This window comes from Cyanistes caeruleus, chromosome 2, assembly GCF_971803275.1.
Source record: "Cyanistes caeruleus chromosome 2, bCyaCae1.hap1.1, whole genome shotgun sequence".
In the NCBI taxonomy this organism is placed as follows: domain Eukaryota; kingdom Metazoa; phylum Chordata; class Aves; order Passeriformes; family Paridae; genus Cyanistes; species Cyanistes caeruleus.
In genome coordinates this window covers 15284024-15307303 of record NC_141702.1, presented here as the reverse complement: position 1 = coordinate 15307303, position 23280 = coordinate 15284024, and the positions used below count along the sequence as shown (strand labels likewise).

The 23280-nt window shown below is 44.7% G+C and overlaps 1 protein-coding gene and 1 long non-coding RNA gene across 4 annotated transcripts in view; both read left to right on the top strand.

Moving 5' to 3' along the window:
* GRHL1 (grainyhead like transcription factor 1) overlaps positions 1-17936 on the top strand; it is a 46815-nt gene extending 28879 nt beyond the window's left edge. For all 3 annotated transcript variants that reach the window (XM_086875886.1, XM_086875885.1, XM_023922586.2), the window contains 8 exons: positions 973-1131; positions 6605-6692; positions 8917-9056; positions 9929-9966; positions 10066-10154; positions 11928-12013; positions 13602-13666; positions 14836-17936. In XM_086875886.1, the coding sequence (XP_086732012.1) occupies positions 973-1131; positions 6605-6692; positions 8917-9056; positions 9929-9966; positions 10066-10154; positions 11928-12013; positions 13602-13666; positions 14836-14950 (780 nt within the window). In that variant the 3' untranslated portion in view covers positions 14951-17936. The remainder of the gene's footprint in view (positions 1-972; positions 1132-6604; positions 6693-8916; positions 9057-9928; positions 9967-10065; positions 10155-11927; positions 12014-13601; positions 13667-14835) is intronic.
* Positions 17937-18132: 196 nt separating this feature from the next.
* LOC147654627 (uncharacterized) lies at positions 18133-23053 on the top strand. The gene is made up of 2 exons (XR_015282759.1): positions 18133-18218; positions 18573-23053. It is a non-coding gene; the product is annotated as an uncharacterized LOC147654627 (long non-coding RNA).
* Positions 23054-23280: the final 227 nt, after the last annotated feature.

Here is a 23280-nt window from a genome sequence, read left to right as displayed (position 1 = left end):
GCTCGTAAATTCCTGGTAATTAATCCTTACAGCTTCTGAGATGTGCCAGTAATGGGCATTGTGTCTGTAGAAAAGCCTTGCACCTGCAAGCCCATTATCTAGATACAAAGTACTCTGGTCTATCTGCTTATATCCACTTAAGGATTTTTCTTTATTCTGTTAAGCAGCGTTGGACTTGTTCTCTGGCTGTGTGTGATTTGTGTTTTTAAGAGGGTTTTTTTGTTGCTATTTCAAGCAGTTATGAAAATGAAATTAGATATGTTTAAACATGCAATTAATTTTCCCTGTAATTAATTTTTTTGTAAGAATAATGGAAAGGTTTCTCTTACCCTTTCCATCTGAATGTTAACAGGGTATTGCAGGTCTTACTAAGGAATATTCAAAGTAGTCTTCAACTTAGTGCAAAGCCCAGAAACCTTCACTGGAATAATGGTGTTATTTCTGTGTTTAAAGATGACATGTTACCTAATATTTTTTAAAAGCTTTTAATAGCCTTTAGAAAAAAATCTCAGTCAAGTACTTTCAAGCATAAGCTGTGCTCATGTAAAACTCATGGAAAGATTTAACTTGCCCAGAGTAACAAGAATTTTTTGGAACATGGTTGTGTTCATACAAGATGCTAATAAATGCAGTGAGGGTTGATTGTAGGAGCATTCCTTTTGGTAAAAGTTTGATGGTGATATTTGAGAGTTCTTGGGTGGAAAGATGGGTGGAGTCTCCTAAAGTTTGGAGAGTTTGTTGAAATCTGTTTTGGACAAAGTGGCTTTGTCTCCTCCAGTGGTTTATGGAAAGACTTAAGAATGTTACATTGCTTCTCTTGGATTTTACCTGATGTCTCAGAAGAAAGATGGTGCTGCTTGCAGTGGCAAGGACCAGCATTTGGGTCTTAGCACTCCTCAAGTATCCCTCACTCAGTGGTCAGCCAGGACTCCATGTATCACTACTGACAGCTGCTGCTTTCCTCTCCTGCAGGTTTTCATTTCTGTGAACTGCCTCAGCACAGATTTTTCCTCTCAGAAGGGGGTTAAAGGCCTGCCCCTGAATCTTCAGATTGACACTTACAGCTACAATAACAGGAGTAACAAACCTGTCCACAGAGCCTACTGCCAAATCAAAGTCTTCTGTGACAAGGTAAGGTTGGATCAATGTGCCAGTGACTGTTTTGGAAAGGCTGCTCCACAGCTTAGCAGCACTTTTTTTTTTTTTTCCTAATTGTGTCACTTGCTATTTTGGCTTTTGAAAAGTCCTGCCTGTGTTTAGCCTTTGCAAGGAAAAAATTTCAACTCCTTTTACTTGGCTCATGGATGTTAGGATGACCTCAAATAAATTTGCTGCTCTCAAAATGCTGGAGTGTTAAGTGTTCCTGAGCATTGACTTTAGGGAAAGGTCAGTCAGTGGCAGACTGACACTGGGAAAAGCCTCAGCAGCAGCAGCAGCAATCATTGCCATTGACTGGAGCAAGTGCAGGCTTGTCTTTTTGCCCAAGTTCTGTTGTGTTGGTGCTTTTACATTTCTTCATGTTCTCATACTGCATTCATTACAAAAAAACCCAAACCAATAACTTGCAGAGCTTGTGAACAAAAGATGTACCACCATGAGATACAGCAGCATAAAAAAGCACATTTACAAGCTGGATGGGTGCTATAATTTGACTGCTCTGCCTAGTGCATTTAGCACACAGAATTAATGTCTTTCCCAAAGCCAGTATTCAACAGAAGCCGTGAAAAGAAACAGCAGAAGCTGAGCTGAAAGCATCTGTAAAAGCTTAACTGAGTTTGCAAAGAAAGGAAATTTCCTGATTTCCATAACCTGTCCGTGCCTGAGCAGTCTTTTGAAGGTTCAGGGCAAGTAATGTGTAATGTTATTATTTCCAGAGTGACCAAGATTGTTCTAGGCCATGATAAATGCTTCCTGGAGTTCCCCAGTCCTTTTGATTGCTGAGAACCATATTGACTTCCTATTTGCTGATGTCCTGCTTGATTTGGGTGTCTTATTCTTTGAATCCAGACTTGGTCTTCACAGGGTAGACTCTTTCAGGTGATGCCTCAATTGCCTCTCTGTGCAGCTGAGGCAGGTCTGTATCCCCTCCTCTGGTCCTGTGCTAGCTTTGCCAAACCACTGTGTGGTCTTGCCTGGTCTTCCCTAGGACACCAACACAAAGATCCATCTCAGGCACCATTGTTCTGTCTGTGCTTACCTCACAAGATACACAGTGCCCTCTGCACTGTGTTCCTGCTGTAGCACCCCATTAACTCACCCTGCCACATTTTGTTGTCCATCTATAGGTTTTTAAATGGGTGCCTCTGCATTCCTGCACAGCTGGGAGAACTGCCTGTAGCTGCTCCTGTTGTGGTACTTTCTGCACAGAATTTAAAGGAACTTACCAAAGGCTCTCCAGAGCCATCTTAAAGACTTGCCAGTAAGCCTAAGAAGCTTGGGTCTCATGAGATTTCTTCAGGCCTTAATTTTTCCTTCTTTTTCTATTTTCTTTTTCCTGTTTCAAGATGAGATTGAAGCAAGTGTGTCATCTAACATTTTTTCAACAAAGTAATCTGGGAGTCTTGTGTGCTATCAACCTGTTTTCTCTGCAATAGAGAGAGGACAGACTTACAACAGGGTAGGGGGGGATCTTTTACTCCTAAATTGTCCAGTTAATTACTGACACAATGCTATAATGACTGACAGGCTGGTGCCACTGCTAATAAGACAAATCGATTAATAAAAAGGCAGATGTGGAGTCAGCATATAGACTCCAATGGCTTCCTTCAAGCTATGGCAGAAATTTCAGCAAATCTAGTAAAATAATAATGCCAATGCATCTTTTATTTCCCTTTGGGATTTTCACTTACTCTCCTGATTTATTCCTTCAGATACTTTGCAAATTGTGCCTGAATTAAAAGAGGAGAGAAGAAAGGAAGGAGAAATGTAAATCAAAATCAGCACAGGATAATAAAATATAAAACTGAATCTCAACATACTTTCCTTTCACCCTTCCCTTCTTTACAGGCTCAGCTTCACTCCCTAATTCTCTCCCTTGTCCCCTGCAGCAGTGCAGGGGAATGGGGGCTGTGGTCAGTTCTTAGCACATCTCTGATGCTCCTTCCTCCTCAGGGGGAGGAATCCTCACACTCTTCCCTGGCTTCAGCATGGAGTGCCTCCCATGGGAGACAGTTTCCACAAACTTCTCCAACATGAACCCTTCCCACAGCCTACAGTTCCTCACAAACTACCTCAGCATGGGTCCCTTCCATGGCGTGCAGTTCTTCAGGAGCAGGCTGCTCCCGTGTTGATGCCCCATGGAGCCACAAGTTCTCACACAAGCTTCAGCAGGGGCTCCTTTCTCCACACGTCCTCACAGAACCCTGCTCCAGCTCAGACTTCCTGTGGAATGTCAGCCTCCTTTGGGTATCCACCTGCTCTGGTGTGGGGTCCTGTACAGGCTGTGGGTGGATCTCTGTTCTACCATGGACCTCCATGGGCTGCAGGGGCACTGCTGCCTCACCATGGGCTGCACCACAGCCTGCAGGGGAATCTCTGCTCCAGTGCCTGGCTTTTCCTTCTGCACTGACCCCGGGATCTGCAGAGCTGTTTCTTTCACATATTTTCACTTTACTTCTGACTGTTGCTGCAGCATGTTTTTTCCCTTTCTAAAATACATAAGCCCAGAGTCACTACCACCATTCCTGATGGGCCTTGGCTGTCTTAAGCTGACTGAGATTGGCTCTGTTGGGCATCAGGGAAGCTGTTCCTTGGAATAAGCACCTTCTCAGAGAATCTATCCCTGTAGCCCCTGCATGCTATCACATCATACACCATGTACTCATGGACCCTAATGCTGACTGCTGGCTCCAGGCTTCTTTAAGAGCACTGGCATTTCAGAAGGAGCGCCTATTTTCTGCCCTGTAATGAATTGTTTGTAATCAGCCTGCTGATTTTGAATGTTTATAGGACCATTGTTACTATAGTATTCACACCTGTTACAGCCCTGAATGTGTTTGTCCTTATGTGGTCACTCTTACCTGCAGAAATTTTGTGACCCATATTTTCTTCATGGAGAGCCAAGTCTATAGTCTGTTGGAAAAAAACCCCAGACCAGCAAAAAATTGTGATGTTGTGGCCACCTCACACAGATGTCTCCTCTATTCCTTTGTCAAGGCTGTGCTTGCAGTGCCCCAGATGTTTGGTTTTCATCTACTCCTGTGTGGTTTCAGGAGCTGAGTAAAGCAGTACAGGTATAATGGTGTCATCCTGTAGAATGTTGTGGCACAAGCTTCCTTCAGGCTTGGCCAGCAATATTGGGGCTGACCTATCCTGGAGGAAGAAGACCTCCTCTATTCCAAATGGTACCTTAGCTATGCATCCACATGAGGAGAACTGAACACAGCGTTTCACAGCCTAGAGCTCGTGTCACCCTCTGGGATCTGCTGTTACTCTGGTAGCAATGGGCAGTGCTGTGGGAAGGCTTTCATGGGATGATAGGAAAAAATGAGTGAGATGCTGTTGGAAGGAAAGAGTGGTGCAAGGCTGCTGGAGCACTGTTGTGAATGGGCAGCAACATGGAGACTGTGTTTCAGTTGCTTGATCACAGAACCGTCTGGCCTTTAGCACCTTTAGAGGTCATCTAGTCTACATCTCTGCCATAGTCAGAGATACATTCCACTAGACCAGCTTACTCAGGGCCCCATCCAGCCTGGCCTTGAACACATCCAGGGATGGGGCATCCACAGCTTCTCTGTCCAACCTGTTCCAGTGCCTCACCACCCTCATCAGGAAAAAATTTTCTCCTTATGTCCAGTATAAAACTATCTTCTTCCACTTTGGAACCACTGCTTCCTGAGCTCTGCTGGCAGGACAGAAGAACCTTTTATCGAGATATAACTTAGTTTTTTTTAATGTGGGTTTTGAGGCGTATTTGTCCGGGCTCCAGTAGACAAATGGAGTCTCTCAAAATGAGATTTTGAGAAAATGTGTGCTCTTGTTGAATCAGCATATTCTCCACGAGGAAGCGGATGCTGTTCTGTAGCACAGTGTTTGAGTAGCACAACTTTATTATTTCCACATGAAAGGTAAAAATCAGATCTGGAACCAAGTCTAATCTTTCTGTTGTCAAGCTGAGGTGGGACTGCTCTGGTATGGGATGACACAGAAGGGTTCAGGTCCAGCTGTACTGAGGTTAAGGTGGGATGTCTTCGCTGTAGTGGGCTATTTCAGCTTCATTGGGTCAAGCTAAGCTGACAATGCCTGTGTCTTCATGTGTAATTTTTTCTCTTACTCTTTTTCGCCACAGCTGCCTGAAGCTGTTTTTTTCCTCTCATTGGGTGGAAGAAAAGATTATATGTGTTAATGTGTATCAAATTTCTTGGCTAATTTTCCTTTTTATTGCTGGTGCAGATAAGCCCAGTACTATCAGCAGGCATAGGCAGCCTGGCATCTGTAGAACATTGATTTACTGTGAAGTAAGGAGGGCTGTTACCCTTTTCCCATGCACCATTAGGCACAGGCTCCTATCCCACGGCCACAGGAGTTTTGAAACCTCATTTACTGCAGCTAATCATGTCCTCCTCCAGTACCATGCAAGGATGTGGGTGTGTTTTGGGAGCTTTGAAGGAGAGGGAATGAGAAATAATGGGTTGGTGTGGCCAGGTAACTGTTACCTTTTGCCCTGCTTTGCAGGAAGCTATTGGGAGACAGGTAGGACTTGTGTATAACAGTTTTGGTGACCTGGTGGTGGCACCAGGATTGAGTGTTGGGGATCTGCTGTGGGCTTATCACTTCATGCAGCTGGCAATGTGACATCCCTGACTTAACTCGCAGTCATAAGTGAGGTCTGGGCAGAGCTGGAGGAATCAACACTATTCCAAAGCTTCTTCCTTTCTTTTCTTTCTTCATTACAGCTGTCTGCACCTTGCAGAAAAAAATGGCAATATGGCACTGTCCCCTCTGCTGCTTGGTTTGGAAGGCCAGGAACAGTGCAGGAACAGTGCAAGCATGAACCCAGTTAGGGAATCTGTGGATTCCACCATGGCCTGGCCCCAATGAAAAGAGAAGAAACCTTCCTGCTTTAAAGCCATGCATGACTGCAGCTTGAGCTCAGTGAAGGCTGGTGCAACTGCTGCAGGCTCTGTGTGAAATGTGCAGGAGGTATCTTGCACTTGGTGATCCAAGTGTGGTGTGACTTCTATAGGTTGTAATGACAATCAAGGGAACTCCTAAACTGGGGGAACCTGCAATTCTTTATTGTTTTAAACAGTTCAACTATATTTTTATCTAACACTTTATACAATTGTTATAGATGTGTGTGTCTTTTGTCATTGTATCTCCATCTGACTTGAAAGAAAAGTGTTTTTATCTTAGATACGGTTATTTGATTTCATTAGATGATAGGACTCAAAAGTAAGCAGATCTTAAAGTTGGCACACTCTGGTAAACCTGCAGCGTGGGTACTGTGGAACTGACCTTCACAAACGTAGCTCTGGAAGAATTGGTGTTCCTGCCTCTGCAGCTGAAAAAAGCCTCAAAAAATTAAAAATACCTTCTCTTTCTCTCTCTCCCCCTTCTCCTCTTCTTTACTCCCCCATTCCTTTCCCTTAATCTCGTCTGACAGGGAGCAGAGAGGAAGATAAGGGATGAAGAGCGAAAGCAAAGCAAAAGAAAAGGCAAGTGCACTGATCCCAGCTCTCAGTTGAATGCCTGTAAGTAGAACTTATTCCATCAGTATTTTAAATATTGAGTTTCATTTTGGCTACAAATAGCTTGCGCAGTAGAACCCTCAAGTCAATTTTTATCCTCTATGGACCAGTGTTTGTTTTAAGCAGTTCCTTATGGAACAGTCATTGTGTTTTGCAACACACTGAGTCATTTAGGGCTTCATTCTGTATAGTTCTTTCTGTCCAAGACAGTCCTGCTGTATTCAGGTATGGGTTGTAGCAGTTGAAGTGGTGTGGTGAGGGTGGGATTTTTGGCCAGTGCTGGAGCCCCTCCCAATCCAGGTGGCAGTGAGAATGTTTGGTTCCAAATATTTTCAACTTGATTCTAAACCTAGGTTTTAACTTACATTAAAAATGCATTTGCAACTCCTCAGCAAGGCTGTGGCAGCTTTGAGGCTGAGCCTCCAGCTTTTCAGCCCTGTGTTTACTCTTCTAGAGCAAAGTGCTCCTTAGCAAGTAATTTCAAAGTTTCTGCATGTGTGAAGTATGTGGAGACCTCAGCACTGTAGTACATAAAGGATGAGGAGTTCCTTTCTGCTGAGCATCTTCTTTTAGCTGCTGCAGATGAGAGATCCTGTGTTTGGATGGATGACTGGTTATTCACCAGCAGAGCTGCCTAGAGGAAGCTGTAGCTCCCTGTTCCTCGTTGGCACGGGGCAGGCGCGTGCTCTCGCTCGCTCTGCTGTTGACAGCCCGACTGGTTCAGCCAGCGCACAGCGCTCAGCTCGCCAGGCAGGATTTTCCTGATGCAGCAAGTACAGGCTGCTAGAGCAGCTTCAGGAGATAATGCTGAAGGGAATCCATTTGCTCAAGGGAAGCTGTGGAAAGGGCTGGGTTTTTGGTTTCTTTCGAAGTACCTCACAAGAGGCAGGCCTAGCACACTGTTTCACAAACACAGTAGCACCTGTGGCTCCCAAAAGATTCCTGCATGCAACCCTTTGCATCGTGGCTGGAAGGGGAAGGCAGTTTCAGTACACATTTCCCAGGATCTTAGGATTTTACAAAAGCTGCTTTCCAGTGTTAATTTTCTAGGCTTGGGCTTAGCCCTATGTGATCCTTTCTTTTCTGGAAAGTACGATCTTTGGCTTTTTAGTCCTTATGTGGGAAGTTTTTGATTCCTTGAAGCCATAAGCTGTTATACTCACTTCCAGGATCACTGTCTTAGATCATTTAATCACAAATGTCCCATGTACATGAACTCTTCAACAGTTGGTGGCTTTTGGTCAAAGCTATTTTTACAGAAATTCAGCAATCTTTAAAAAAATCGGTTTGCTAGGAGAAAATAATGTCTTCCCTACTGAGGACATGAGAAATGATTTTGTTTGAAAAACATTTGTTTTGTTTGCAGTTGGTTTGACCTCAAATGGATAAGTTTCCACTTGGTAAAATAAAGTCTTCAACTGTGATATTTTGACATGAATATGTCTGAAATGCAGTTTAAGGCACCTCCTGCCTCACTTTCTCCTCAGAGGGTCTTTGTGGATGAAGTCTGTCCTCTCGGTGGGTTGTGTCACATCAGCTGGTACATTGTGAGAGCCAAAGGGCACTGTGGGAGACAGTGCTGACCCTAGGGGGATGGACTCGGGGCTAGCACCCTGAGGTGACCAGGATGAATAATGAGAGGAACATATCAGAATGTGAAACTTGGAAGTGTGGAATCAAAATGTAACTTCAAATATAACAACTTGCACAAACCAGTATTTGTACTACCTCTGTAGTATAGTGCTACTGTGTTGCTGTTTCTTTAAGATGCTCCCAATTGGGAAGACACAAGTTGTCCCTTTGTCTTCTTTGTATCCTCCTGGCATAGGAACACCAGCAAACTTTTGATGGAATGGAGAGGGAGAAGGTGGAGCAGGGACTAGTTTTTGCCCTCTGTTTCGATGGCTTACTTGGTACATGGAAGACCTTGGCTCCTGCCTTGAGCTGAGTGCAGTGTTATTGTCCATCCTAATTAAAATCTAAACGAAGATGAGCTGCTCAGTTGGAGGGCCAGAGAAAGCTTTGACTATTCTGTGTAACAAGTCCTCAGGGCTCAGGCCCTTAGTTGAGAGGTAGACAACCATAGTTCAAACTCCTTTACCACGTGAGCTTTTTGCTTTGACTCTGACTGCAGCATACCGTTGTTCAGCAGTGTATGTACCTTTTAAATGATGTAGAGCCCCATCAGGGCCTTTAGTATCCTCTATCTCGATCTTTGTCTCTGCAGTTTCTGATGTCAAAGTGCCCATGCTTCCCTCGCACAAACGTACTGACATCACCATCTTCAAGCCCTTCATGGACCTGGACACTCAGCCTGTCCTGTTCATCCCTGATGTTCACTTTGCCAACCTGCAGCGTGGGGCTCACGTGAGTAAAGCTCATGGGTGTGGGGATGAAGAGGCTCTGGGATGTGTTGCAAAAGGCCTGGGATGCTGTGTGTGCATGTGTACATATGAAATGTCAGACTTCAGCAGTGCTGTATTCAAATACCAGCTGAGTCTCATGTGGGCAAGAAATGTTGCTCCAAGATACATTGGCTGGAGTTAACTGCGAGTGTTTCACCATCAAATTATCTTCCTATCAAGTCCAGTTTCTGTGAATTAAAGGATTTTTCCATAGTGTTTCCACTGCGTGAACTGCAGGGTGTTCTTGTAACATCCCTTGAGATCCTGGTGTGCTGTTGTACAGCACAGACTCCTCCAGATGCCTGCTGCAGGGTGAAAATCTATCCTGTGGAACTGGCATGAGTGTCAGCTCTGTGATCCACTGCCAGAGCGCCCTGCCTCAGTGTTCCTGGAAAGTTCCAGCTTACAAGAAACTGGAAGGGAAAAGATTAGCATGTAACCAGGTTTCAAAATTTTGAACTTTGCTGTGCCAGGAGTTCTGCCATGCTCTGACATAATCTAAACCTTACTTTTTAAGAGCATTGCCTGAACTCCTAGCAAGGATGGAGAATAAACTTGTGTCTGTAAGGCTGATGTTCCTGCATGTTTTTCTGCAAAGGCCCTAGTGCTGAGTTTTGTCAGATGACTCTACACCGGTCCAGGTAGAAAGTTGGTTAGCTCCTCTTTGTTCCTCTTTGATTGCATTTGAGATCCTTTATTATTTTTTATGAAAAAAGGCAAAGAAGATGTTTATTTGCTTTTGGAGCCATTTAATTTAGCATTGAAATATTATAAGAGAAAATTAATTCTAGTCCTGGATGAAATATTCACAAAATCTCCCCTTTGTTTTTAAAGGTCCTTCCTGTTGCTTCAGAAGAACTAGAGGGTGAAAGGTAAGAGCTGCACTTCAACCTCGTGGCACCTTGCCCTCAGACAGAAGGGTAAGTCCTTGTAATTGTACTACTGCTAACTTTTTGCCCTGTCAATGACAGCTCCAACCTGAAGAGAGGAGCCTATATTGGTGAAGAGGACTTCATTGCTACTCCAAATAAGATGGGCAGAATAGAAGAGCCAAAAAGAGGTATTTTCTTCTTTCAGAGACTGAATTTTTGGAGTATTTATCCATCATGATAGAGAGATGCATCTGAGGTTAAAGAATTTTTAATTCATACTGATGTGTATTTCAGACTGATTTTTCTGGCTTTGAGTAGTGACAGTTCATGTATCAAGAAGTGGTTCAGCTGTGCAAATATTTTACACTGTGAGAATTTCTGGGGGTTTCTGGCAACTCAGACAGTAATGGGCTCTGTACCTATAAGGAAAGAGAGTCAAGACGAGGTGAGCAGCTTACCAGTATCCCTAATGGACTGGGACAGAGAATTCATCATATAATCTGCTACAAAATACTCTGGAAATCTCCTCCAGGACTTCAAGCAATGAACACTGAGAACTGGTTCTGGGTATAAAACTGTTGCATCTTTTAATGATGCCAGGAAATGTGATGTTCACCACTGAGAGCCAAGCTAAGAGAATATTCTGCTATTTTTTAACTGAATTTCAGTCTTTGCAATTTCCATGTTGCTGTGGTGTTGTGGAAGGAGATGAGAGGTCCCTTTGGGGTGTTGGAGGTGGTATGCCTGCTTGATGATAATTGTATTTGGAAGAACCACAACAAAGCTTGAAATATTAAACCTAGGAAGCAGCAAATGCTAAGTCTAGCAAGTCTGACCATAATGGGGCTGCACTTCTGCAGTTTGGATAAACTAGTAAGGAAGGATGAATTTTATAGAAGAAAATCAGACTTCTTGGTTTTTCATGTTGCTGTATGCCATAAAACGAGGCCCATGGGATTCTCTCTCCTTTGGCTGGCTCTCATCTGACCCGTGCTGTAACTGAGAGTACGTGTCCTGTCTTCCTTTTTCAAATCTACAGTCCTCCCTTTTTAAACCTGCCTTTGGCAGGCAAATTGGGAAATGCATCAAGGTGCTGTGCTGTCCTGAGTTCACCTTGTTCCATTAGAAATGCCAGTAATTGTTCCATGTTGCAGGTGTGTCAAAGCTGTGGCTGATGAAAACCTTGCAAATGACCCAGGCTGCAATACCTAGTCATTAGAAGATGGATTAAAGACAGCAAAGCTGTTAAAGTCCAAGCTTTCTTGCTCTCCTGGCTTATTCCTCAGCCTTAATGCAGTTTTTAATGAGGCTGATGTTACATGCAATGAGTCTGTGCTAGCTTGAGAGCGCTAGGGATGCTCACCTAATTGCGGTTCTTGCTCTTTTGTTCCCCTCCTAGCAGGAGACCAGGCCAGCATTGTATGTCAGCTCTGGTGGTAAGAGTGTTACTGAAACACAGCAAGGGGTAGGAAGAAAGATAAGACAGCGTAGGAGGGGCACAGAACTCTACAAATAAATTATTTAAAAATTAGAAGGTGGCCAGGATGGCTTCACCTGCTGTGATAGCATCTGTCAAATCACTTGATTGTGAAAAGGCTAGTGCCAAATGACTGTAAGATATAGAAGAACCCTAGACTCTGAAGGATTTGTGTTTGTGTTCCTCCTTTCTTTGTTTCACATATGACCTTCTTTTTCTAATAATAGAGAAAATAAAGAAAATACAAAAATATTTTGACAATAAAGATGCTTGACCATACAGTAGCTTTATGTGCCAGAAGTAAGTTTTGAGCTGACCTAGCTGTGCATGTTTGTGCTACAGTCTTAGGTGTATATTGAATGTATGTATATATATTTCTCCATAAGATCCTCAGTGGATGTCTCCATGTGCTTAGCCACTGTGGGATATAGATTTTTCCTGAGGAGCAATTGCACAGTTGATTCCTCTCCAAATTGCTTTCCAGTGTTGCTGTATGTCCGAAAAGAGTCAGAGGAAGTCTTTGATGCACTCATGTTAAAGACACCATCTCTGAAAGGCCTAATGGAAGCGGTAAGTAATGAGGTTGGTTTATAGTCCTTGAGAAAAAGCCTTGGCTACCCAGTCCCTACACACTGGCCAGTCACAGGAGTCAGACTTTCAGTCATGGCTTGTTTCTACATATTTCTGCTCTTCTGGATAAGACTAAGGAAGATTTCCTTACAATAACATGGAAATTAATGCAAATAATGCTTTAATTTATTATTAAGAGAATTCAGGAAGCTTGTCTTTTAAGTACCTTACCCCACATCTATGGGGTCTGGGTGTAAGAAGCCTCCCTGAAGTTCCAGGTGTATTAAACTTGATGATTGGATGCGCCTCTTGTCAGAGGAGATACTTTTGTTAGGAGATGGAGTGATTTTCAGAATGTGTCCAGTGGCTTGGGTTTGTTTCAGCCTTTCAAAGCCATGTTTGGGGCCCTGCACTGCCCCTTCACAAGCTGCCAATGCAGAGCTCCAAGTTCCAGCTTCTGTGTGTTGCTGAAGACTTGTATTTATATATCTGTGCACACGTGTGAAATTGCTCTCTGGTGCTTGACTTCCAAAATAGCCTTCCACTGTTCCTGCTGCTGCAGAGCAAGGGAAGTACAGAGCTTAAGTCCAAGGAATGGTGTAATGTTTGGCATGAGCTCAAAACTGACATTTCTGTCTGTCTCTTTCTGTGACTAATGCCCCTGCTCAGGGAACAGGGGCTTTGGGGATGTACAGCCAGGTCTGGCCATTAACTTTTGGTTGTAGAGACAGTTCTGTAACCAGAATGTTAATCTCTTCCTGGCTGTGAGGCTTTGCCAGCTGGAGGGTGGGGGCTGATGGAGAGCGGGATTGAAGGCTGTGAAGTCCTCCCTTACCCCTGAAGTGAATCTGCACCTTTGTTGTTTCACTCCGATTTCTTAGAGCAAGGAACCAAGTGCTCACAGCTGTAGCTTGGGGGAAACTCCCTGTACATTTGCATGTGAAAGCAGTGTATTGGTTTGGTACTTACTGTCAGTTTCGATAGAGCAGTAAAAAAGTAAACCAGGCCGAGGTTACTGACCTCCTGACTTTCTAGAGGGTGTGCAGTGAAGTGCCATGGTCAGTGGCTGTGGCTCAACACTGATGTCACCCTGCTGGGGAAGGAGAACGTTTCTGGTCACCTCATGTCCATAGCAGCAGAGGTCCCTTCTCTGTTGCTATTTTCTTCTTTCAGCCACTGTCATGACTAGCTTTCACTTGATCCCTCTGACACTAAATTTAAAAATGGTTTTCAGTATGCTAAGAGAACAGAGAGCCAAGAAAGGATGAGAGTCAGGATGTGGAGTGGGCTTTTAATGGGGGCGGTTTTGAGTGTTGAGTGAGCCTTTTGAGCAGGAGGTTGCTGTATGACCAGTAAGTAGCCAGGTTTCAAACATGGTTAAATTTTTTACACAGAAGTTAGCTACATGCAGAGAAGGGGTTCTGATCTGTAGATTTATGCTATAATTTGGGATTTAGTGTTGCCTTTATAGGGCAGAGCAGTTGTCCTCATTTGCAGGCTTTTTGTTCCTTTCTGTAAAATTGCAAGTGAAAGACAATGAGACAAGCAGCCACCTTGCTTCACCAATCATTGCTTTCTTTTATTCTAGATATCTGACAAGTATGATGTTCCTTTTGATAAAATAGGAAAAATCTTCAAAAAATGTAAAAAAGGGTGAGTATGTACCTGTGCAGTAACTGCATAAGAATATGAACACCTTTTTCAAACCTGTAGGCAGATCTGCTGTATAATTCCTCCATGCACTGCAGATATGTGAATGCCCTTTGCTGTTACATGTGTGTGCACACAAGTACACACATTCAAACATTATGCACAGGGCAGAAGGAAGGCTCTAGGAAGGGTCCTATAGAAATACACAGTCTGGCTTCCTGGGTAAATACAAGTCATGGACAATTATCTCACTGAGCCAATTGTTGTTTGAACCAGAGTTGATCATGTCAAACGGAGAAGAGTTCAGTTTGTTAAAAGACTCCCAATGACGGAGTCACCTCCTTCTACCCTTGTTAAATTGTTCCAGTGGTGACTGGACTCACTATGTCTGCATTTGGCTACAATTACTAAACCCTGGCTGTCTTTTTGTGGGCTAAATTGAAGCGAACTTAGTTGTGAAGTGTCTGTTTCTCCCAGAGGCCATACTTCATCATATTTTTTATTTTGTAGCATAATTAATTGATTTTCTGAACATTGTCTGCTTTTGTTTTATCTTCTAATTTCTCAGTAATTTCCTTGGGCTGTGTATAAGTCAGTTTGGAGTCTCAGCCCCTTCTCCTTCTAGCCAGAAAATTTCAGAAAGCCTTCCAGGGTTGTGCTTTCATAGCAGAATTACCCCCACCAAAACAGCTGCAAAAGCTTAGAATCTGTGATGTCTAAACCACTGCTAAGCACAGCTTTGTGTGTGTGCACAAATACACAGGTACTGGCCTTTCTGGCAAATGAAAGAAGTGGCCAAGCGTGGGTGGTTTCTTTCCTGCGAGCTCTGTAGGGTTTTTGCTGATAGTTTACAACTGACAAGCAGATGCATTCAGAGCCCCAGGTGCCTGCAGTTTCAGAAGGATTCTGCTGGTTCCAAGATATCTCTCCCTCCCTGATCCAGGAGCCAGATTTAATCCTTCCATTCAGACCCTGAGAAGTGTGGCTGCCAGCCTTGATGGCAGGTTTGGGTCAGAACAGCCAGATATGCTATGGGAAACAATGAGTCAGAGAGAGATGAGCAGGGATCTTGTGTTACCCTTGGGTAGTCCAGCCCTTTTTAGGTTTGAGAGTACCTTTGCTCTCTTTGGCATTTAGAACTGTAAAATACCTGATGTATTTTGTTTTTCCAGAATTCTGGTCAACATGGATGATAACATTGTGAAACACTATTCTAATGAAGATACCTTCCAACTGCAGATTGAAGAGGTTGGAGGATCTTACAAGCTCACTCTGACTGAGATCTAAGATCACAGACCACTGTGGATTTTAAACAAAGGTCTCAAGTGAACATTTTCCCATAATTCAGTATGTTGGGCAAAACACTAATCACCTCCAGAAGAAAGCCAGATGTTTGACTTGTTCTGGGGAGCAGAGCAGTGGTTTTGCTTAATACGTTTGTGTTGGTGTTCTTGCTCATGACCTTATTTGCACTTGAAATGGGCAAGCAAAGATTGGCAATTAAATGAAGAGCATGTATATATTTTTACTAGTGTATAAACCACTAGTAGGTATGGGAGGGGAAATCTCCTGGAAGGTGGCCTTTTAGACTGGTGATGTCTTATTTATCTATTCAGTAACCATGTTTGAGCCTGTTATCAGCTAATACCATTTTACTGGACTGTTTTCTGCTAGGGAGAGCTGCAAAACTACTAATTGATACTAGTAGGAATTGCATGCAGGTTGGAGAAAAGTCTATAATGTTTACTTGTGACCAGGGCAGACTGTTCAAATCACTTGTGTCTTTTGTGGGGAAGGTAAAACTGCCTTGCTTATGAAGAACTCGCCTTAGTAACTGTGTGAACTCTCATCAGATGAAGCTATATTGTATATAAGTGCAATATATTTTTGAAGGTTTGTAAATGTGTACATATAAGCAATATATAATATATATAAAATATGGTGTTCTGTATATACAGTGAATATATGCAATGAAGCCCATCTAAAAGGATACCATATACAGAGAAAACATATTTAATGTAGATATTTAAAAATGGACAAACCCTTATCATGCACCAAAGGTGAGCACACATTTGTACATTCATAGAAGGCACAAGAGACCTGCTTGTTAAACATGGATCTTCCTATGTAGAAGGAAAAAGATACCAGCTCTCTCCTAAATCCTCATGCACAGGTAGGCAATGGAAGTCCTGGTTTCGGTCATGAACTGTCAGTAAGTCCTGAAACAGCTGTGTACTGCTATCCTGGGAGGTAATTTGGGCCCAGTCTGAGAGCTGGTTGTTCACAAGAGGAGCATTCTCTTGAAGTCTTGTGTTTGGGGGTCAGGAAGAAGGTCTCCTGGAGGGTGGATTTTTTTCTGTAGCAGTGTACTTAAGGCTCAGCTGGATGTTGCCCACAGCTCAGGCTGGATGAACCCATGGGCTAGATGGAGTCAGCTTGCAAGGCCTAGGATGTCAACAATTGGAAATGCACAGGCAAGGCTTTTGAGAGAGGAAGGTGGCAAAATGGCTCAGCAGGCCAAGTGGTTAGCAGGGATTAGGGCCTTCAAGGAGGTTATGTGCTGTGTCTGTACGTACGATGGACCTGCTGCTGAGCTGGAGTACCCAGTGGGCACAGCAGGCATCCTACGCCCCAGCTGGGAGTGCCAGACACCTCCAAAAAGTACTGTCCCGTGCTGTTTACTCATCATGTGCATGTACTTATGAAGGAGAGGCACTCTTGGGTCAATAGCAAGTGAGAAATGAGCACATAAAGGGCAGCACTAAGGCAAAAATCTCTGTTACATAGTGAGCAAATGAACATGAGTGCCAGGTCCAGTGTCAGAGCTTTAGTTAGGGATCTAGGTAATGAAAGAGGTTTATAACATTTTCAGACAGTACAAGGCTGCACATACCTCACCTAGGACATGAAGGTCAACCTGGAAAAACTGGAGAAATAGTCTGGAAAAGTAGCATATGATTTTACTTAATAAATAATGATTCTACTTAATGGTTAACAAATTGTAACCTACTGTTGTTTAGCTCTGTCATGGTGCTGTTTGGAAGAGGGCAGCAAATGTCATGTTGAGTTGATCAACAGGAGCATGACCTGCAAGAAATAGGAGACCTCCCTGCTTTGGCTCTGCTTGGCATCGCTGAGGCCTCCACTGGAGCACAGACCAGACTTTGTCCTTTGGCCAGAGCTCATGGCTTCTGAGGAGGAAGGCCTGCATGATTTGCATGATGAGGGGTCATGTTCAGATGGGATGATTGATGGGAGCAGTCTCCTGACCCATGGAAGTGTCCTACTTACCCATGGCAAGCACAAGGAGTAGTGGGTGTAAATCACAGAAATTCAGACTGGGTGTTGGGGCAGTTTTCTCTAGTGAGAAGAGCAGGTTGCCCATGGAAGCAGTGGTTTGGTATCAAAGGTCTTCAGAGCCTGGCTGAACAAAGGTATCTCTGGACTGTCAGAGGTGTAATTGATTCTCCCTTGGTGGTGAATCCAGGTGACCACTTGAAGTCCCTCTCCACCTTCTTTTTTGATGATTTATATAAAATACAATATTTTCGAATTTGTATTTGGATCAATCCTGAGCTGGTTCATTCCATTCCCCCCTCTATTCCCCTCTCCTTCCTCCTCCTCCTTCACTGATGGGCCCCAACAGAGGGTTGGTGATGCTGTGGGGACTGCATGCTCCCCTCTTTGCTCTGTGGCTGGAGTTTGCTCAACTCCACACAGATGTATTTATGGCTGTGGGCATGTGCCCAGAACACATGGGCTCGAGGCCGAAGGAGAGAGGCTGATGTGCAGCTGAAGAGACTTGGCCAACACCTGCCACCCTGTACAGGAATCCACCTGGAGCAGCCACGGGACTCATACCCAGCCAGCCTGCTTGGGCTTCCTTCGGCAGTCATGGGAATAATTTTACTATGGCAAGGGAATTTTTTTTTTTAAAAAACGATATATAGAATACATATATATTTACACATTTTTATTGAAAATGGAGGTTTTATTATGGAAACTTGGTCTAGGGTCAGGGAAGTAGATTTAGAGTCTCCATAGAGGTAAGATTGACATGAATGTTATTTCTTTTTACTGCTTAATGAAGTATGTGAACTAAATCTGACGATTGTTTTCCACTATAAGATATTCTGGGACACGGGTCTTATAACAGTAGCAGCAATGTCATGTATGTTTTATGAAACTGATTTTTTTGTTGTTTTTGCCTACTGTTTTTTAATTGAAAATGTATTTTAAACCAAGCTATTAAATTTTATATGTTCATTTCTAATGATGAGTCTTTTATATAACAAATGCATCTGCTCTTATCCCTTCAATTTTCCTCTGACACGGAATCTATAAAACTTTGGTGATTGTTTCCTAGTTTCTCCTCCTAAAAGAAAATAATTCCAGTGCCAGCTTTGCTGTTGTTATTCCCATATAAGAACTGGCCAGCCCCATTCTCATTCTCTGCTTTATTCCAGCAGACCTTGTTCAGTTCAGTGTGTGGGGAAGCTGCAGCATTTGCTTCCACAGGACCCTTTCCTTTGGCAGGAGAGCAGAACATCCATGGGTAAGGTCAGGTGTGTAGGGGGACCACTAGTGAAGCTGCAGGCATTGACTTTGCCAAGCTGAAACCAAAGTTCATGCTAACGTCTCCAGGAAAATCCTAGCGCCATGGTAGCTGGAGTGGTGTTCACTTCCTCTTTTCCACTGTCAGAAAATGTCTCAACAAGCTTTTGCTGTAGCTGGCTCCCAGCCCCAGCAGCAGTTGCTGTCCTGGAGCAGCTCCTGTGCCGGCATCTTCCCAGCCACTGGGCTTGTGTCAACACGCTGGGGCTGGGTGGGGAGCAGCGTGGGTGGCAGAAGATTTCTGGGCTAGGAAAAGGCCAGGAAAATATTTACTGATTTCCTTATTTATTTGTAGTTTTTGTGTAGGCTCTGCTCGCAGGGTTTGTCCCAGATGCAGGAAGATGCTGCAGTATGTCATGACTGGGTGATGCACCAGTGCTGGGGCATGCCCTGTGTCTTCTTCACCTGAGTTTGTGCTTGCTGGAAGACTGGGCAACGTTCTGCCCCCATGCAGTTGGTGTGTGGCCATCTCACAGCAAACCTCAGCATGATACAGACTCCACTGCAGGGCTGGCTGAGAAACAGCTGCTGTCCCCTCTTCCCTGGCCAGCATTTTCCTCAGTCTTCATGTGGTGTATGTATGTCTGTGCCAATACTCCCTCCTTCTCCTGACACCCCTCAGCCCTTTTCTATTCAAGTGAGTTTAAAGGAAGTGAAGGTGAACCCCCAAAGATGCAGCTCTGAGCTCCCAAGGCAGAGCCTTACATGGAACTCCGTGTTTCTTCCCAGGGCATGACTTGGGGCTCTAATATTGAAAACATTTAGTTAGGCTTTTAAGATCTGACCTATTTTTATATGGGAAAGCTGAATTCTGCATTAGTCTTTGGCTTCTTGATGGAACTTTGTTGAACAAGGGCTTGCAAGAGCACGGAGCTTCAATGCTCCTCTATTTGGTTTGTATTTTACATCACTGAAGCTATTATTACAATTAAATTATTAAATATTAGACAATATTTAGATGACACCTCAACTAGATGAATTGATCTGAGTTCTCAGAACTTGTTTAGCTGCTTGTCCTTGAACTATCCTGCCATACCACTGGAAACCTTTGCATAGTTCACAATGCTGCAGAAGGAATATTTAGCTTTTTTCCCCCTTGGCTAGTGTCAGTAGCAGCTGGGGTGGTTGTGGGGTTTTTGGCACATCCCACAGGTTCTTATTCCCGCAGGGCAAGGCTGCCCTGCCCCATCCATCCGTGTGCCTGTGCATGCAGCTCGTGGATGGCTGGTGTGCCCTCTGGCTCAAGCAGGATTTCTTGTGTCATTCCTCCAGTGTGGCTACCCTGCAGGCTGCAGACACATATGCCAATACCACCTGGTGACCAGTGTTAACAGCACCGAATCTGTGTGTCCCTGCTGCAGAACTGGTCACCTCGGGTGGCATCCTGAGCCTAGAGCTGGCCTGCAGGTCAGTCACCACCACTGCAGTTTGGGAAGCATGCAGCAAAGCAGAGGAAAGGTGCATGGCTGAGCCTGGCAGCAGCTCTGATGAGTGGGAACACAGTGGAAAAGTGTTTGGATGTCTTAAGGATTTGATATCTGGAGGAGAGGCAGCCCTGGGCTCAGGGATTATAGCAGTGAGGGATGATGGAACACGCTGTGCAGGTGGCTGCTGCCACCAGGCTGAAAAAGACTGTAAATTGGAGTGAAACTTGGATGGTGAGGATGAAGTGACATGGGGAAAAGTGGATGGTTCCTCTGGTTCCTCAGCAGCACAGAAATCGAGTCCCTTGATTCCTTAGTGTCCAGCAGGAGAGGAGAGCTGGATGGAGCCCCAGCCAGGCAGTGCTGCCTGCCAACGTGTTGAATCTGCTCTTCTAGCTTCTGGGCTCACTGGTTTGGGTTGAGCAGGGCACTGTCCTGCTGCCACTGCCCAGGAGTTGAACCAACCTGCCTGCTCCAGCCATTGCTGCCTGAATCACCCTCTGCTGTGCTACATGGCCAAAGGAGCTGGCACCTCATGGCAGTCCTGTCCAGAGCTTTGCCTGTGAGTGACCTCTGGCCCAGCCTTGGGGGACAGCCGAGCTCTGCTTGTGGTGATGCTGCAATGCCTGGGGCTGCCTGGCCTCAGTGGGGTGAGGGTTTTGGTGAGAGAAGGGCTCAAATCCTCCTCATCTCTGTAGAGGCACGGCTTTTCCCTGTTCCTCTGTACATGCTGCAAGGCAAGGGACCACAATGCTGCACCATTAATGGTCAGCAGCACCCCTGACGCCATTCTTTTGTTTTTTCAAAGGAAAATTTTGAGCCCTCCTTCAGGACTGAAAAGAAAACTTGAAAGATACCTCAAGAGAAAGAAAAATGAAGATTATGATTGTGATCCAAAATCACTCTCCTTCACACCTTTTTTTTTTTTTTTTTTTAATTTTTCTTTAGGTCCATCTTCCAATTTCTGAGTGTTGGGGGTTAATTATGATCTTCAACACCATCACATTGTGCAATATTTAATTATATTTAATTTCTTGGAGGAATTTCCCCCCATCACCCTGCTTTGAAAACACTCCCTCTCTGATCCTCAAGGGTTTTTTCATGCTGCATTACATCTGCCCATTACCCTGCTGTTATTTTGCTCTAAAGGTACATCTTGAGGCTTTTATGAACCATATTTGAGCTCCCTGACAACAGCAGTTGGGCGGATGTAATCCAGCGTGACAGAGCGTGTGAATGCCATAAAGTGCAGGTTTAGCAGGTGGAAATCTGGCCAGCAGGGACCTGGCTGCACCAGCAGCACTGGGATTTCATGCCCTCATGAAGGGAGAAGGAGGACTTGACCTGAGCTGGGGCAAAAAATTAGCTGCCAGCCAGGCAAATCTGTGTTTGGCACTGAATGGAAGCCTGGAATAGCAGGTTAAGACATTCAGGCAGGATACTCACAGCTCAGTTTTCTTTGGTCAATTGCTCAGGAGAAAAGAGGGGTGGTGCTTGTGGAGGGTGAGAAGCTGTGGCCAGGGCTCAGTTTGACTGTAAGGCTGGAAGTTACTGGCTGTGTGGGAAAGGTTTTGATGTAAAAGGAATGCTTCTCCCCAGTCCAGGGCCATTCCCATCCAGCAGAACTATGAACTGTGAATGTGCAGCCTCAGATGGCCCTTCACAAGTCAGCCACTGCATGGCTAGGGTTGAAAGGGATGGCTGGAGGCACCTGGTCCTGTTCCTTTGCCCCAGAAGGGCCACCCCCATCTGCTGCCCAGCACCCTGTCCAGAGGGCTTTTGAATATCCCTAGGGACAGAGACTCCACAGCCTTTCTGGGCAACCCAGTAGTGGGTCACCCTCACAGAGAAGTATTTCCTGATGTTCTGAAACTCCTTCTGCATTTGGGTTTGTGCCTTTTGTCTTGTGAAGGTATGTGCTGGGTCTCCTGGAGGAAATACTACCAAGAGATCAGAGATGAAGTGGTGATTTGGGACTGCTGCAGGTGAGCTGCAGCCATGGGGAAGAGAAGTGTAGCAGCCCAGAGTGGGGTGTGCAGCTGGGGGCATCCCTGGACAATATCCACCCCTTGGAAAGGCACTGCAAGACGTGGTGCTCTGCTGGCACTGTGGAAGGATGCCCAAGGGGAAAGAAACTGAGTGTAAACAGTGCTGCCCGTACTCAGGAAGGGAAGATAGCACAGCTACACACCAGAAGAGCTTCAGCACAGAACTGGAACCTGAATTTATTTCACATTAGTCATCTTGTTGCACCTCTAAACATCCTGAAGCACTGCAGTAGTGAAGGGGAAGTGCACACCCAAGGCTGATGTAAGGATTTACCCATGCTGGGAAAAAAATAGGGACTCCTTGTCCTTTTTATGTAAACAGTGTAAAAGTAAGTAGGAAAAGCTTTTGAAGGAAGGTATTTAGGATCTCCACTGTGCAAGAGGAGTTGCAGTGAGTAAGTTCAGGTAAGCACTAGTTATGAGAAAAAGCATCAAGCTGGCTGGATACTTGATCCAAACAACAGGCAGGGTCTGTTCTGCAGCTGAGCGAGTGGATGGAGCCAACTGAGTCATGTATGACTAGCAGTGCTGCCAAGGAAGTATCACAACAACAGGAATTGCAGTTTTCCAGCTCCTCAGCTGGGGCAGGGATGGGATGTAGCCATTGCTGGGGTGAGATACCTCCCTTTAGATCCTAGAACAGGGATTTAAACGATTAAGCAATTCAACTGCCACTGACTTTTCCCCCTTAAAAAGAACTTGAGAGGTGGCTTTTAAATGTGTTTAACTATTAATGGAAAATGTATTTTTCAGCAGTAAAATCCTATACTTGACTGTATCCTTCAATATATAGTTAATTCAGAATTTTATACAGGAGGTTGCTCAGGGTATAAAATCATTGATGGCATAGTTTGAATGCAAGCACTGCAGAGGAAATTACCCTTACAAGCAATCTCCTCAGCTCATGCCCTCCTTTGCTTTGGCTGTCATTTACCAGGGATGTGTCCTTGTCCCTGGATTTGGTATCTGGCCTGCCAGCTGGAGCTCTTCTCTGGCCCCCAGCATTTGTCATTGTGATGTCCAATGAGACAAATGTGGCATTGGAGAGGGAAACAGAAACCCTGTCACCCATGAGGGAGCATGGGCTGACTCAGCTGGAGACAAGGTGTCTGTAAGAGCACAGCTGTTCTGTGTTTGGGGAGGTAAAGGAAGGTGTCAGGCAAGCAGGATGCAGACCCTGCAAGCAGGAGCAGAGATGGGAGTGGGCACAGCACAGCTCAAGGAAACTGGAAGAAGGTGATGGTGTAGCCAGAGTGGTTGGTGAGGGGTTTATAAATAAACCTGCTGATGGGTTAGCAATCATATCTCTGTTTGCATGTGTGTAGTGTGACAGCTGGCTGCTACAGGAGCAATATATATACAACAAAATTCACAGTGCACTCGCTCTGACATAATTTCATACGTGTATGCTGTTGTAGGAAGCAGTAAGCAAAGCTGAGCATGCCAAGCAGGGGTACCTCAGCTTCTGTCTCTTACTCATCTATTGCAGACACTGAGTATCTGTGAGCATCAAGGGGGGACAGACCACACT